This window comes from Mastomys coucha, unplaced genomic scaffold (genome assembly GCF_008632895.1).
Source record: "Mastomys coucha isolate ucsf_1 unplaced genomic scaffold, UCSF_Mcou_1 pScaffold23, whole genome shotgun sequence".
NCBI lineage: Eukaryota > Metazoa > Chordata > Mammalia > Rodentia > Muridae > Mastomys > Mastomys coucha.
Window position 1 is genome coordinate 65,031,596 of NW_022196906.1, and position 15,938 is coordinate 65,047,533.

The 15,938-nt window shown below is 38.8% G+C and overlaps 1 protein-coding gene across 7 annotated transcripts in view; it reads right to left on the bottom strand.

Annotated features, from left to right (window-relative positions):
* Positions 1-1,609: 1,609 nt before the first annotated feature.
* The window catches only part of Rnf111 (ring finger protein 111), a 70,267-nt gene continuing 55,938 nt past the window's right edge, over positions 1,610-15,938 (bottom strand). For 3 of the 7 annotated variants that reach the window (XM_031346319.1, XM_031346317.1, XM_031346318.1), the window contains 6 exons: positions 15,152-15,304; positions 13,750-13,876; positions 8,223-8,315; positions 6,845-6,940; positions 5,501-5,628; positions 1,610-3,264 (listed from right to left, as the gene is read on the bottom strand). In XM_031346319.1, coding sequence (XP_031202179.1) covers positions 3,147-3,264; positions 5,501-5,628; positions 6,845-6,940; positions 8,223-8,315; positions 13,750-13,876; positions 15,152-15,304 — 715 coding nt within the window. In that variant the 3' untranslated portion in view covers positions 1,610-3,146. The remainder of the gene's footprint in view (positions 3,265-5,500; positions 5,629-6,844; positions 6,941-8,222; positions 8,316-13,749; positions 13,877-15,151; positions 15,305-15,938) is intronic. The other 4 variants (XM_031346324.1, XM_031346323.1, XM_031346321.1 and 1 more) reach the window with 3 other exon arrangements.

The following is a 15,938-nucleotide window of genomic DNA, read 5'->3' on the forward strand; positions in this document are numbered from 1 at the left end:
CTTACCCTCCAGCAGTAGTTGACTGACACAGCTGCTGTGATTATAAGGTGAGAAGCAAAACACACAGAGCAGAATCTCCCATGACTATAGGACAAAAGAAAAACTAAAGCTCTTGTGAATGCCGAGGGTGACGTTTTTTTCCCCATTTAGTGACTAGTTGCTTGGACAAAGCTGCAGCAGTAATGTTAGCACCTCATGATACTGCATTTGCTTTGAAAGGCCAAACTCTTAGGAATTAAAGCAATAATTTATATTCTCTTTTTAAGACTTATTTTTAGTACTGTGTTTCTTTGTAGGTGGTGTAGGAGAAAACTCCAGGACTTGAGAGCCAGAGGGTAGGTGTAGCTCTTCTGAAACTGAGGCCAGCCTAGTCTACATAATTAATTCAAAGCCAGAGCTTACATCATGAGACCCTGTCCCACAAAAATTAAATAGTAAAACAAACATATATAAAGCAATACCAATTATAAAGCAGGTCAGGGGCCAGGCGGTGGTGGCGCACGCCTTTAATCCCAGCACTTGGGAGGCAGAGGCAGGCGGATTTCTGAGTTCGAGGCCAACCTGGTCTACAGAGTGAGTTCCAGGACAGCCAGGACTACACAGAGAAACCCTGTCTCGAAAAAAAAACAAAAAACAACAAAAGAAAACATGTCAGGGGCTTATGTATCTAAACCTCATATGTGAGAGAATTCTTATGTTCTGAAAAAACACCAGTAGGACCCCATACCATGGAACTCTCTCCAATTTAACTCTTTAAAAACATATGTCTGGGGCTGGAGAGATGGCTCAGCAGTTAAGAGCACTGACTGCTCTCCTGAAGGTCCTGAGTTCAAATCCCAGCAACCACACGATGGCTCACAATCATCCGTAATGAGATCTGATGCCCTCTTCTGGAATGTCTGAAGACAGCTACAGTGTACTTACATATAATAAAAAATAAATAAATGTTAAAAAAAAAACAAAACAAAACATATGTCTGTGTATGTATTGGGGCAGGGTGGATAGGGGGGTATATATGCATAAGTGTAGGTTCCTGTAGAGGCCAGAGATGTCAGGTCCTTCTGGAGCTTGGAAACTATCTGATACAGGTGCTGGCAACTGAACTCAAACCACTGAGTCACCTCTCCACACACATCCCTCACTTTCACCTTATTCTCAATGACTTGGGCAGACTCAGGCTCTCTAATGGCAGGCAGTCCTATATGTAGCACAGTCTTCTTTTTGGCTTTTTCCCAGTGCGACAGCAGGCACTACCTATCTACTCTTTCCTGATCTTCTGTAATGTAGACTGGTAATCAATGGTACTTTTGCCCTCTTTTTGAAGTGGTGGGCAAAGATCTCAGAACCCCTGCAGTTAGAAATGTCTTAATATCAGGCTTCATGCTAGCTCACAAGTATACTTTTAACTATATCCACCCTCCATCTGCATGCATACTCTGTAGACACATGTTGATAATGAAATTAATGTACCAGGATATTTACTAATATAAAAGGCAAAACTGAATGAATATAAGCACCAGCATATGCAAGTATCAGTCAGGTGGGTATCATCTGAACTCCAAAGTGTCCAACGTAAACCATTTTATAAACACTAATTATAAAACACAAAGACAATAGAAATATAAGTTATTTATTAATCAATCCACTTACAAAGCAGGTGGCTTAATGCAAGCTTATTGACATCTTCACATATGATCCATGGGAACATGTCTTCCACATACAGACAGTGGTATTACTGACTGGATGCATTTGCAATCTTGGGCATATTAAGCATATTTAAACAAATAAAATTAGGCTATCCTGTATATGAAAGTATCTTGCTAATATGCATCCTGAAGTGGATTAAAACTTCCTCCAAAGGAGAAATGTTAGTATGTTAACTTTCACTCTATATTATGTTGTAAATCTTAACTATAGAAATTAAAATTTTTAAGTCAGTGATCGACTCTTGGTAATGTCTGAAGTGGGTGTCTATAACCATAGCAACAGTAGCTTGACAATATAATCTGTGCCTCACAGTATCTGCAGATTTATTGTTTTCAAGTTTAGAGAGAAATAAAACAAGAGACATGTAGATTCAGCTGACTTTATTTAAACTATAAAAAAAAATTCCTTAAAAGTGATCCTGGGACCCTTGGAAGTTCTACGAATGCAAAGATACCTGCCAATGACTGAATCCTAAATTCTGACTGAATGACTTTATAAAATTAATGTAAGCAGATATCTTATTCGTGCTTAGCAGAAGACCTAACAAAATTCTACATGTCTTTTTCAATTTCCCTATTTTTTTAAATCTGCAAGTATATACAATCCAGCTATCTCAAATTAATTATTTAGTGTTCATCAATGCTGTTTCACAGCAGCAAGACCTGGGTTAGGGAATAAAGTTCCAAATGGCAGAGAGAGATAAATAGGGTCAGAACAGCAGTCTAAACATACGGCATCAACAGCAACTCTATCTTGCACTGTGCTGGAAGAAAGGATACACCAAGAATATTCCTATTGATCACTCTGGTCTTGTGAGTACCACCTGCATCTGACTGACATGGGTTACATTCTGTTCCCAGTATTAAGGGCGGTACTTAACTCAGAACTCCATATTGTAAATATACAGCAGCCATTTTGTCCTAATTTAATTAAGGAATGTCTTAATACACAATATTATCATTTCCTAGAGGATCTTTATACATTAAACTAAAGTACATGATTGATTAAATTAAAGGTTAGTAATGGATAAAAAAATTCATAATTTTCAAGGTACTATGTAAAAAACAAAACAAAAAAAAAAAACAAAAGACCACAAAATACTACTTACTAAAGCAGCTAATCTTGCCTGCAAGTTTAGGGTCACAAGCCCATAATATGTGCAAAGAAATGCAATACAAGGAATCATGCAAAAATACAGTAAAATGATACAGGAAGTAATATCAAATCTAGAAAAAAAAAACACAAAAGCTTTTATAAATACATCAAAATCAACTGTGTACATAAGTTGTAGGTCTAGCGGTAGCTGTACCATGTAGCAGAGTCAGCACTCCGAGTTCAAGGCTTCCAGATCTGCGCAGGTAAGTCATGCCATCTTTGGTTGACTGCAGTACCAGGAAGGATGGGAATGAGAGGGACAGCAAGAGTTCTGAAACACAATGTCAACTTTCACTTGGCAGCTGGGCCTCGATGTCCACTCTGCATATGGGGCACTTCTTATTGGTGATCAGCCACTGATCAACACACACTTGGTGGAAAAGGTGCATACACGGAAGGCGCCTATCATTGAAGAAAAAAGCAAAAATTAATTTCATGACAACTCTATGGGATATTGATTTGCAAATACATGTTACACCTAGTAATTTAATAATGTTACGAAGTTACCAAGCATCTTTCTGTTACAAAGACTAGGACTGGCAGGATGGCAAAGTAATTGCTGTGCAAGCCTGACAACCTGACCTCAGATCCTCAGAATTCCCATGAAAAACAGCATGCAATGACATGGCACACCTGCACTCCAGGATGCCCCTATAAGGATACGGGATGGAGACAAATTCCCCAGAAGCTGGATAGCTAGCTAGCCTGGTGCATACAATAGTGAACAAAAACACCTGTTACAAAGGAGGCAGAAGGTAGGAACCAAGGTTGTCCTCTGACTTCACCATGTGTACTGTAGTACTTATATGCATACACATACCTTCTCTGAGAAGAATTACTCATTATAAAACTGGCATTTTGGACAATATAATGTATGAGTTACCAAGATAGATAACTGGCATGTCTATGGTAGCAAACTATATAAAACTCCTAAGAAGTGTCAGGTCAAGCAGCAATGGCAAGGAGCACTACTCTAGTTTTGTCTTGTAGTTGAGTGGCCAATGTGCTGGAGATGAAAATACCTTGTTGTATGATGCTGCAAACACTTTGAGCCATCAAATCATTATGATGCTTGTGAAGATTCTTTGAAATACATACTCATTTACTTGCCTTTGCTGTAGGAATTAAAGATCACTGTAACATGTAACATTACTTCAAACCTGAAACTCTTTAGACATTAAGCTGAACAACATTCCTGAGGTAAGGAATACTGTTTTCATAGGGCAATTGGGATACCCACTTAGCAAAATGCTACTGCTTTATAAGATGGGCTAACAGGAGATACTCACTTCAGAATATCACACCAAACTGCCAAATAGAAACTAAAAATAAAGCTGATAGTAAAGACCAGGTAACACTAAATCTAAATTTAAGAGTAGGATGAAGCTGATACTTAAGAAATTTTCTACTTATTATTAAGAGTTGCTATTTGTATCCCAATAGCCTAACATGTCTCACGAATAATACCTACGAGTGCTCTCTTCCTTCTTGGAAACTCCTAGTAACACCATTAAGAGACTGACTGAATAACTACATGCCATCACTTGAAAGACTGTGTTTAAAGAAAAAAATAAATAAACAAACACAGGGGCTGCAAAGATGGTTCAACAGTTAAGAAAAAGGCAGCAGCTCTTCCAGAGGGCCACAATTAGATTCCCAGCACCCACTCCTGGGGGAATCCAATGCTCTCTTCTGGCCTCCTTGAAGACCTGCACGTATATGATGTACAAATGTATATGCACACAAAATTATATATATATATATATAGTTTTTTTCACATATATATGTGAAAAATAATAGTACATTTTAGCAACATAAAAAAGACCCTTACCATGTAATGTAGTGAACAATAATTTGTCATTTTTCTTCTCTCAGCTACTAGTTGAAGAAGTTAAGATAAAAATATCCTTGCAAGGAAAAAATTACTACCCATAGCACTGTTATATTTGATATGTTATTATTTAAAATGTCAAGATGGTAACAAAATAATCATCTTGGTAATTATACAAAGAAAATACTTTCAAATAATAATACTAAGTTAAGAGAACATTGCTAAATCACAAAAGTATAGTTATGCTGGACACAGAGACACATGCCTATAATCCCAGCACTTAGAGAGGCAGAAGAAATGGATCTCTGTGAGCCTGAGGCCAGCCAGGGCTATATAGTGAGACCCTGTCTCAGAAAACTGAGAGAAAAAAAAGTGCTGTCAATAAAGTGCATAGCGATGATCTTGAGCCCTTATAATCCGGATATCAAAATCCTTTCAAACTGTCACTCCTGCATGAAGAAGACACTGTTTACAACGAAGTGCCCCACCTAGACTGTGCTGCAGCCCAGAGAGGAGATGCACTCTCTCCTCCACGCTTTTGTCATCTACATGGAGACTCTGATCCGCTTATCCTTTTACTTACAGAGCTGGCAACAGTACATCAGCAATTGTCTTTATTTAGTTTCCAGTTTACTTTTAAATGCATGCCCTCTTAAGATCTATTGATCTATTTGTGAATCAATCACCTATCTGTAGTGCTGAGGCACAAAGTTGTCAGGGCTGTGCAACCAGGCAAGCACTTTGCCACTGAGCAAAGTGTCCTTTCTGTTTAAGAGAGTGGACTTTAAGTAAGAAATCTCTAGTTACCTTACATCTTCACCTTCCTCTAAAATAGACAAACAGATAGTACATTTTTCCTCTGTGTCTTCCTCTGTCCCTTCTTCCCCATCTTGTTTGCAGTGCAGTTTCCTCTGTGAGAACCAATCAGTTGTTACCTTATTAGCAGAGATGACATTATTGAACAACTGAGTAAAGTCTGTGTTTATTTAAAACAAACAAGAATAAAACAAGACCACATATTCATATGCAATTTATTTCCTACACAACACTGTCATAAATTAACAGATGAATGAAGTGACTAACAATTAATTACTGACTCCTGAAAGTCAGCATGAGCAAAGTCATACTGTAACAAATTCTCTAGATTAAATCCTATTACTGTTAATTCATCATGATACTCTATATAATTACTATTCAACTTAGTAAATTATTCCTTTAATGACTATTTCAAACATCTTTATAAATTAATTCCAATAACAATAGTTAGTTTAGACAGGACATAGTGGTAATGTCTGATTGACACTCTTAGAAACCATGAAAAATACCAACAGTAACTTCCATATTCACTGTTCTCCTATAGCACTAAGCATTATCTGTTCACTGTAAACAACTAATTTTACATGTCTAATTTGGAATTTCCACCTACCACTACACAGAGTGAAGCTTAAAGTTATGAGAAATAGAATCTAAACATCAGCGAAGAGGCCTGGCTATGTGATTTACCTGTGGACAACCCCCCCGCTCCCCCGTCACTGTTTTTATTGTTGTTGCTTGTTTTATTTTGTAAACCCAAGCTGGCCTCAAACCCATGCAATTCCTTTGCTTAGGCTCTCTAGTGCTGGGATAACAGGTGTAGCCACCACATTAGACATAAAAGGATAGTTAATATACGATGGAATTTTGCACAAGATACTAAAGACAAGATGGAAGCTCAGCATGGCAGCCATACCTGTAATGCCACCTCTGGAGGCTGAGGCAGAAGAAGCTCAAATGTAAGGCTAGCCTGGGCTACATAGCAATACCTTATCACCTGAACCAGAGAAAGAGCTCAGAGCTTATAAACAAATAAAAAGTGATGAACAAAGCTTCCTAGATGTCCCCCTGTAGGCTTCTTTTTTAACTAGAAGAAACAATACATATATAAGTATAGTAAAAGTATTATAAAATGCACAAAAGTATCTTGGAGAACACTTAAGAAATCTATAACTTCCTGTCTGAATAGGAAAACCAGGGATTATGTGAAGAGATTTCAGTTTCAGAGTATATGTTTTAGCTACTTTTTCATTATGGAATCCTGGATTCAAGGGTTCATAACATTCCATTTCATGCATATGCATACCAATCTAGGAGTTTTGTGGACTAAATCCTCACCTTTTTATATTTATGTGGATATGTGCACCTTTCAATTGTTCCCTGGGAGGCTCCACGATTGACATTTCCTAATCTTTCTTCCAGATGAATCAATTCCTGAAAGTAATGAATAACTAGTATTAAAACCACAATGAATATTCCTTTGAGAGCACTGTCAATTATACAAATGCAACAAATGTAAATTTCATAACCCTATAATACAAATACTATAAATGTTGACATTGAAGCCCTAGCCTTGTAAATAAGGACATGACCACATAGCACTGGGCAAGTCTGGATGTGCACATGGGTGCAGAAGCTGAATTCTGTCCATCACATCAAGGAAACAAGCTGTTCTAAATACCAACCGTAAGTGAAATACGAAGTAGCACATGAATCACTTGGCTTTCCTTTCTCCAAACTGTTTCTTAACCAATAAAACTTGGTGAAAACAACTATGGTTTTCCTGCCACTTTAAAATGGTTCTTTAGCGGGGCGGTGGTGGCGCATGCCTTTAATCCCAGCACTTGGGAGGCAGAGGCAGGCGGATTTCTGAGTTCGAGGACAGCCTGGTCTACAGAGTGAGTTTCATGACAGCCAGGGCTACACAGAGAAACCCTGTCTCAAAAAAACAAAAAGAAAAGAAAAACAAATAGCATGTTCTTTATTGGATGTTTATACTGATTTAGCAGGGATTTTTTGTTTGTTTGTTTTTTAATTTTAAGTGGATATTCCCTTTGATATAGTTGTGTACCATGTGCATGCATGGTACCTGAGGCAGCCAGAAGGCAACACTGAATCCCCTTGAATTGGAGTCACAGACAGTTCTAAGCCATCATGGGGGTACTAGGATATAAACGTGGGTCCCTCACTGAGCTATCCTGCAATCCCCCTTTTTTGTGTTAAGACTGGGTCTTAGGGGTGCAGGCCGGTGGTGGCGCACGCCTTTAATCCCAGCACTTGGGAGGCAGAGGCAGGTGGATTTCTGAGTTCGAGGCCAGCCTGGTCTACAAAGTGAGTTCCAGGACAGCCAGAGCTACACAGAGAAACCCTGTCTCGAAAAACCAAAAACCAAAAAAAAAAAAAAGACTGGGTCTTATTATGCAGTGCTACTTAGCCTGGAACTCATTAGGCAGACCAGCCTGTTTGTCTCTCAAGTGCTGGATTAAAGTTTTGCACCACTGCCAGGCTGTATTTATTGTATTTTAAATAGTTACTTCTGACCTTAAGATATTGTTCATATATCTTTGTGTAAGTCCCAGAAACAACACGACAAAACCAGATGTTTTGCTGCCTTCTGATTCACAGCCACAGTAGCCATATTACTTAGTTGTGAAAACACAATTCAGCCTGCACTAGAAACACCATGGCAAATATCTTCACTTATTTTATTTCATACCTCAAAGTTGCCCCTAAAAGGACCTCTGAATGATGCTCCATCCAATCCTGAAGAAATGTAACGGATGTGAGGATAGCCTGCCATGTCAGGGACCTGTTTATAATATTAGAGATGGATGAAGTCAATTAAGATTTGCAAGTTTTGATAACTTTGAAGATATTCAACTGTCTTAGGGTTTTATTGCTGTGAACAGACAAGTCTTATAAAAGACAACTGGCTTACAGATTCAGAAGTTCAGTCACATATCATCAAGGAAGGAACATGCCAAGCCTCAGCTGCTCTTCATGACCCCTCCCCTCCATGCTTTCAAAACCAATAGCACCTGGATGATTCTTAGAACATAACCAAGTGCAGCTGCTGTAGGAGGTACAACCTTAGCTATCTCTGGAACACAGCTTCTTTGTGCTCTCAGAAAACACTTCCCAGAAGACTTCACCTCAGTGATGCTGGCTTCTTCTTATCACTGCTAATTTCTTAGCTCCAGCTAAGCAGCATCAGTTGTCCCAGTAGTCTCCTTCTCCTCTTAACTATAAAGCCGGAGACATATGGCGAAAACTGCCAAGTTCTGCACCACCATTCCTGGATTTAAGCTTTCTTCACCTAGAATGTGCTCTGTCTCAGACTGGTCATGAGTCATTACTTCCTTAATTCAACTTAATATTTTTTTAAATATTTATTTGTTTTATGTATATGAGTACACTGTAGCTGTCTTCAGACACATCAAACGAGGGTATTGGATTTCATTACAGATGGTTGTGAGTCACCATGTGGTTGCTGGGAATTGAACTCAGGACCTCTGGAAGAGCAGTCAGTCCTCTTAACCGCTGAGCCATCTCTCTAGCCCCTCAATTTAATATTCTTGAACACAGGATTCAGCTCCATTTTACTTCCTGGTGCCCCTTTAATACTCAAACCATATATTTTATATTTTTGCTTTCTCAGTTTGCTATGCTTGTTTAAAATGCTTTTCATGAGACTTAACCAGAGAATAAAGTCTATGATGGGCATTTCTGAGACTTCCTTTGTCGATACAATTAATCTGAGTCTCTTTACTTTAGTTTCAGGTAGACTCTTCAAACAAGGGCAAAAAGTAGCCACATTCTTCACCAAAATACCACAAAAACAGTCTCTAGGCCACATACTGAAGTTTTTCTCCACTGAAACCTCTTGGGCCAGATCTGCACAGCTCATATAATTCATAGCAACAAAGTCTTCCATATTCCTACTAGAAGAGCCCATTAAGCCCTACTTAAAGCATTCCATTGCTTTCTAAATCCAAAGTCCCAAAATCCATATCCTTCCAAACAAAAGTATGGTCAGACCTATCACAGCAATACCTGAGTCTATGGTACCAACTTCTGTCTTAGTTAGGGTTTTACTGCTGTGAGCACACACCACGACCAAGGCAAGTCTTATAAAGGACATCTAATTGGGGCTGGCTTACAGGTTCAGAGGTTCAGTCCAGTATCCTCAAGGTAGGAACATGGACACATCCAGACTGGAATAGTGCAGAAAGAGCTGAGAGTTCTTTTTTTTTTTTTTTTTTTTTTTTTTTTTTTTTTTTTGAGAGTTCTATATCTTCATCTGACAGCTGCTGGTGGAAGACTGACTTCCAAGCCTTAAGGCCACACCCACAGGGAGACACATACTCCAACAAGGCCACACTTAGCAATACGGCCACTCCCTGAGCCAAGCATGTACAAACCATCACATACACTCAGTTCAAAAGACAAGCCATAATTCCAACTGTACATTCTATTATGAGGGACAGTTAGACTCCCCTTAAAATACAACCTTACGCAAAGAACTCTGCATATAGATGGATGTTGGGAGACATACTCAGTCCTGGTTACTCAGAAGGCTAAAGTAAGGTAGACTGAGGTGGTTTGAGGATAGGTCTAGTTTCAAGGTCAGCCTGCAGAACATAGCAAAATACAGTCCCTCCTTTAAAACATAAAGCTCATGCCTTGGATTCCCACCATTCAGGAAGCAGAGGCAGGTGGATCTCTGAGTGTAAGGATAATTTGGTCTACACCGTGACCCAGAGAAACCCTGTCTCAGAAAATAAATAAATAAGTAAATTAATAATTAATTAATTAATTAACTAATTCTGTGTATGCTCAAGTTTACTAAGCTGATGGTCTCTTGGTAGTATCAAAGGAACTTGAAAGAAATTAAAGCTTTCATAAGATCAAGTCAACTTCTAAGTAGTAAAAAGCATGGAATTTTCTTGACTGCCCATCTTGATTCTGTCAGTGAATCTAATTTTAATAATTAAAAAAAGAGAAAGAAACCTGGGCTAGAGAGATGGCTCAGCAGTTAAGAGAACTGACTGCTCTTCCAGAGGTCCTGAGTTCAATTCTCAGCAACATGACCATCTGTAATAAGATCTGATGCCCTCTTCTGGTCTGTCTGAGGACAGCTACGACTGTACTTATATACATAAAATAAATAAATAAATCTTTAAACAAAGCAAAACTGTTCCATTCAGTATAGTAAATCCTGCATATTTCAGATTCCATCTTCTGTGAGCTATCCACAGGTTAAATTTGCTTGTTACTCTGGGAACATTTGTTCGTTATGGCCATGCAGTGTGTTGAGAAACTGGTACTGACTGACTTGCTGCTCCCAGTCATACTGGGAGCCTTCTCAGCTTTCCTGCATCTCTTTAGTGGTATGCTTCTCCCATGACACTTTCAACCACGGGCTTTCTTTCATGTTTAACGTGGGTCCAAATACAGGTCTCAAGGACTGTTTAAGGATTCTATACCAATAAAGGCCGTGTTTTGCCTGGGGAGCAAACACATGTCAGGTTAAGTTTTGCTCAGGTACGCGTTGTAATAGTACTGCTGAATGCTCTCAATGAACAAATCAATATACATTAAGTCAGTGATTAAACAGAAACAAGATCACGATGAGGAGCTTACAGCACTGTGCAGCATTATTATAGCAGACACCAAAAGTAAACTGAATATATGAAGGAGGAGACAGAGTACTATTCTGTCTTTATAAGTAATTATCAATTTATAAATAAATCTCCAACATTTCAAAACTGTTTTTCTTCAGCATGATTTTTTAATTGATAATTTATTTATTTTTATGTACATTAGTATTTTGCCTGCATGTGAAGGAGTCGGATCTCCTGGAACAAGACTTATAGACAGTTGTAAGCTGCCATGTGGGTGCTGGGAATTGAACCTGGGACCTCTGGAAGAGCAGATAGTGCTCTTAACCACATAGCCATCTCTCCCGCCCTCTCCAGACTGTGCTGGATTTTTAATCAGCCTGTGCTGTATCAAAACACACTTCTAGTAGACTATAATATACTGACAACTCACATGTGAAGAATAATTCAAAATAAACACACAATTTAAAAGCAATAGCTCTTAACCTTCAATAGCATATTACATTATCTGCAGCTTTACTTATAACTAACAACTTCCTCCAAGCAACGTAAAGAGCAATTCTACCTCCACATGTGAATCTTTTTTCTGAAACCCTTTCCCTGTGTCTTTTCTCTACCTTCTGTGGACGCTTCTCCTCCTATTCAAATGTAGTCTTCTCGTTTCCCTTACCCGGTCCTTATTAATTGGCTACTCCTTATTTCTCTCTCTGAACAAGACGTTCTTTTTTTTTTTTTTTTTGGTTTTTCAAGACAGGGTTTCTCTGTATAGCTCTGGCTATCCTGGAACTCACTCTGTAGACCAGGCTGGCCTCGAACTCAGAAATCCGCCTGCCTCTGCCTCCCAAAGAAATCCTTTCTACTGGCTTTCTGTCAAGTCAAAACATTTCTGTTCCTCCAAACCACAATGTTCCTTAATACTGGAATTTCTAGTAATTCTGCCCTTCATAGCCAAGCTACAAGTAATGTGTAATTACTGTCTATAACTTCTCATCTTTCTTAAAGAGTACCCCAAGAGCAAGCAGTGTGTCTTGGTGGTAGAGTGCTTACCTAGAAAGAACAGGACCATGAGTCAATTCTACTACCTCAAAAAAGGAAGGAGAATGGAAGGAGCCAGAGGGAAGGGAAGAAAATGTAACCATCTCCCTTCTTACCAGTTAGCTATACTACTGATAAAATCCATTCCAACCGTCAATATTTTCCAAACTTTATTCTTTTGTGTGATCAGACACTACTAACCATATAAATTTATAAAAAGAAACTTGCTTTGTTTCTCAGCTTTGGAGGCAGTTACTGTCATTTGTCTGAGGTACACAGTCATTTGACTGCTCTATTTGTACTGTCTACTCAACTTCTATGTTCTCTCTGAAAATCTACTCCTCCTCCTTGGATTCCTTAGCACTGCAAGGTTTCTTGCCAGGTCAAAAACATATCTTTAGCACAAAGCAAAAAAATCTTTAATGGACACAGCAATTAGATTTAGTAGGTCCAAAATCTCCCATCTAACTCTTTCTCAGGCCATCTAATATTCTCCAACACAATGAAGTGTTGGCCTATGAGTAGCCTAAGTACTACTCATTGTGTCCTGGTGCTTTTCCTGCCACCTGCCAGTGTTTTCTTTCAGGTACTCATTACCTTTATGTTATAAAAGTTTCCTTCTTCCACCTCTAAATCTACTTTTCCCATAATTGAGGAGGTGTCACTCTTTCAAGGAAAATCAGATTAAATCACTCAAAAAGCATAAATACAATCAGATAGAGGCAGGCATATCTCTATATTCGAGGCCAGTGTGGTCTATATATTAAGTTCATGGACAGCTAGGGCTACATAGACAGACTCTGTCTCAAAACAAAACAACTGCAACAACAAAATACTCCATGTGGCTGCTGAATCCCAGTTTCTTGTCAGAGCAGCTTCATATTCATTCTCTCTCTCTCCTCTCTCTCTCTCTCTCTCTCTCTCTCTCTCCTTCTCTCCTCCCCTCCCCCCCTTCTCTCTCTCAGTGGTGCTGAACACAGGCTTTCAAGTTCATGAGTGCTAGGCTAAAAATGCTCTGGCTGAAACACTAGCTTACATGGACTCATAGTGCTTGTTCTTGTTTGACAGCTCCTCATCAGCCTTAACTTTGGCAAAAGCAGCACCCTAAAGTCCAAAGTTGCCTAGGACAAGGGACAGAGCCTCTCTGCAGTGTCTCTCCCTACAAGAAAGAGTACTTCCTTTTCTGTTCATGTCTAATAGTATTACAAATAGTTTTTTTAACATTTCAACAACAAAATCTGCATCTGTCAATCAGAAGCAGCTACACTATGGTGGCATCAAAACAGATCCAATCCATTAATGGCAAATTCACCAATGCATCTCCGTGACAGCAGGTCATGGTCATCTCGGTGTGCAGAAACGCCTATTTCTTGGCATTCTGTACATCAAGAGTATATTTTATAATTCAAATTACAAACTCAGATTTCAATATATCTATTTTTATAGAACAGCTGGCTAATTAGGGGAATTATTCCTAAATTTTAGCAAAACATCTATTACACCTAAATATTTTAATACAATACTTATTAGAAAAGGGATGTTATTTTTAAGGCAAATGTTTCATAATATTAAAAATTCCCACTTTACCATTAAAGGAAGTGCTCCTAACTGGAGGTGATGAAGTCGAGGCGGGGCGTGGTAATGGGCCAAGTGAGGGTGCAGAGCACCAGGTGTATAGGTAGCTGCAGTTACTCCAGCTTCAATCCCCAGTTCCCTGAGAAAGAGGGAGAGCAGTTTAACTTTGTATCTTCCTTATAGTCTCTTTAGTGCCAACAGAAATGGAAACATAGACTTATATTTCAAAAATCCTCTAAAGGTTCTTAACTTATAATGCTAAGACAAATAGAACTTAGCCCCCCAGATTTTAATAATAATTTTAAGTACATTTCAGAGATAAATGTTCAAAAGCTTCATCTTGTGAGCATAAGCAAGAGAGCATTTCGACTCAGTTTTATGCAGTCATAAAAGTAAGAGAGATAATGAGTGGCTCCAAGGATCTTTTCTGACTAGGGACCTGGCTCTCCTCAAGGACGACACCAAATAGAGCTGACTCAGTTGGTTCATCTGAATGTGAACATGCTCCCCAAGTCCTGTCTGTGTTTGCTGGGTTCTTGGTGTCAATGACAATTAGAAGAGCTTCTACATCTAAAAACTCTTCAATGCCTAAAACCCAGAGTGGCGACCCTCAAAGAGCAGAAGCAGCTTATGCTGAAGGTCCACTCTCTTACTCCCACTCTGTACTCGGCAACAGTGACTGCAGCAAGCAGATTTAAAAAAAAACTTTAAGCAAACCCACTTTATTTCTTCAGAACACAAACTAGATTTCTCCTTTCAATGGTAGACACTGCAGGTGGAGCAAACACAAGCATGACCAGGGAGGTGGCTAAAGCAGGGTCGTGAGTCTGACCTCAGAGACAGACACTCACGAAAACAGGAAAAATTCTAATCTCTCATCTACAGAATCTGCCAAAGTCCCACTTGGCTGTAGAGAGCTGGAGTGTGGATAGAAGGAAGCACAGAGGAACACGAAGACTGTGTTCAACAGAGACAAACATTCAGTTTAACAGGACTAAGTTCTGGATTTCTACAGTGTGTCATGGTGGCTGAATTGGCAGCAATAGATATTCAAAACTGATTACAAGGGGGATTTTAAATGTCATCAGAGAAATGATAAATACTGAGGTATGGAAACATGACTTACCCTGACTTGATCCTTCTACAATGAACCCAGTCCACACAATATTATTTGACACAAAACAAAACAAAACAAAACAAAACCAATAGCTCTTTCCCTGATTCAAGTAGCTCCGGCCCCAGAACACAAAATTTTGCTTTCTTTCTGGGTCTTATCAGCCAGAGATGACTACTTCCAGCAGAACTGTCTTCCCACACAGCTGTTCACTGGGACATGCACTCTACTGCAAAACATTTCTTCCCCCAGTTTTACCAGAAACTGCTTATCACAGTGTGAAGTAAAGAAGGTACTGACCAGGCAGTTCTCTCTGGGGCCTGGCGAGGATGTGAAGACATGGTTTGAGGCACATGAATATGATGCCCATGGCCATAGTTTGGGTGCATCCTATGTGGATGGGGCGGGGGCCGTTCATGTGCCCGCCTGGAAACACAGAACACAAAAAGACCACTGGAAATAATTGAATAATTGGTTATTTCTTAATGTAGGAAAAACATCCTATTATATTATGAAACTCTACAGATAGTCATGAAATTAATTTATACTGAGAAACATGTATTAGAAAACTATTAAATAAAAAAAAGTCCATTGATACTCTCTATAAAAACTTACTGCTCACTTATTCTAACATCTCTAATATAAATATCCTCCCAGAAACCAGGGATAGTGGTGCAAACCTTTAATCCTAGCACTTGGGAGTCAGAAGCAGAAGCAGCTGGGTCTCTACTAAGTTCAGGTCTACATAATGAGACCCTGTCTCAAATCCAAAACACAGCAACAGCAACAAAACAAAACAAAACAAAAATCATTCCATGAGAAAGGTTTCATATTCTTTTGAAACTTCTCCAATATATACTTTAATTAGGAGAATAGAAGAATGGAAATACAACTTTAAAATGTTATACAACTAAAAACAAATGTCATTTCTTATGTACAAACCAGTTAGATATATCATATAAACATATAAAACAGGATAAAAAATTTTATTTTGCTACAGTCATTTATAAAAGAACCGTTTTTTGTGGGCTATTTGAAACAAGATTTCCTGTGTATTCTGGCCAGCATCTTACCCTGTGGCACCTCT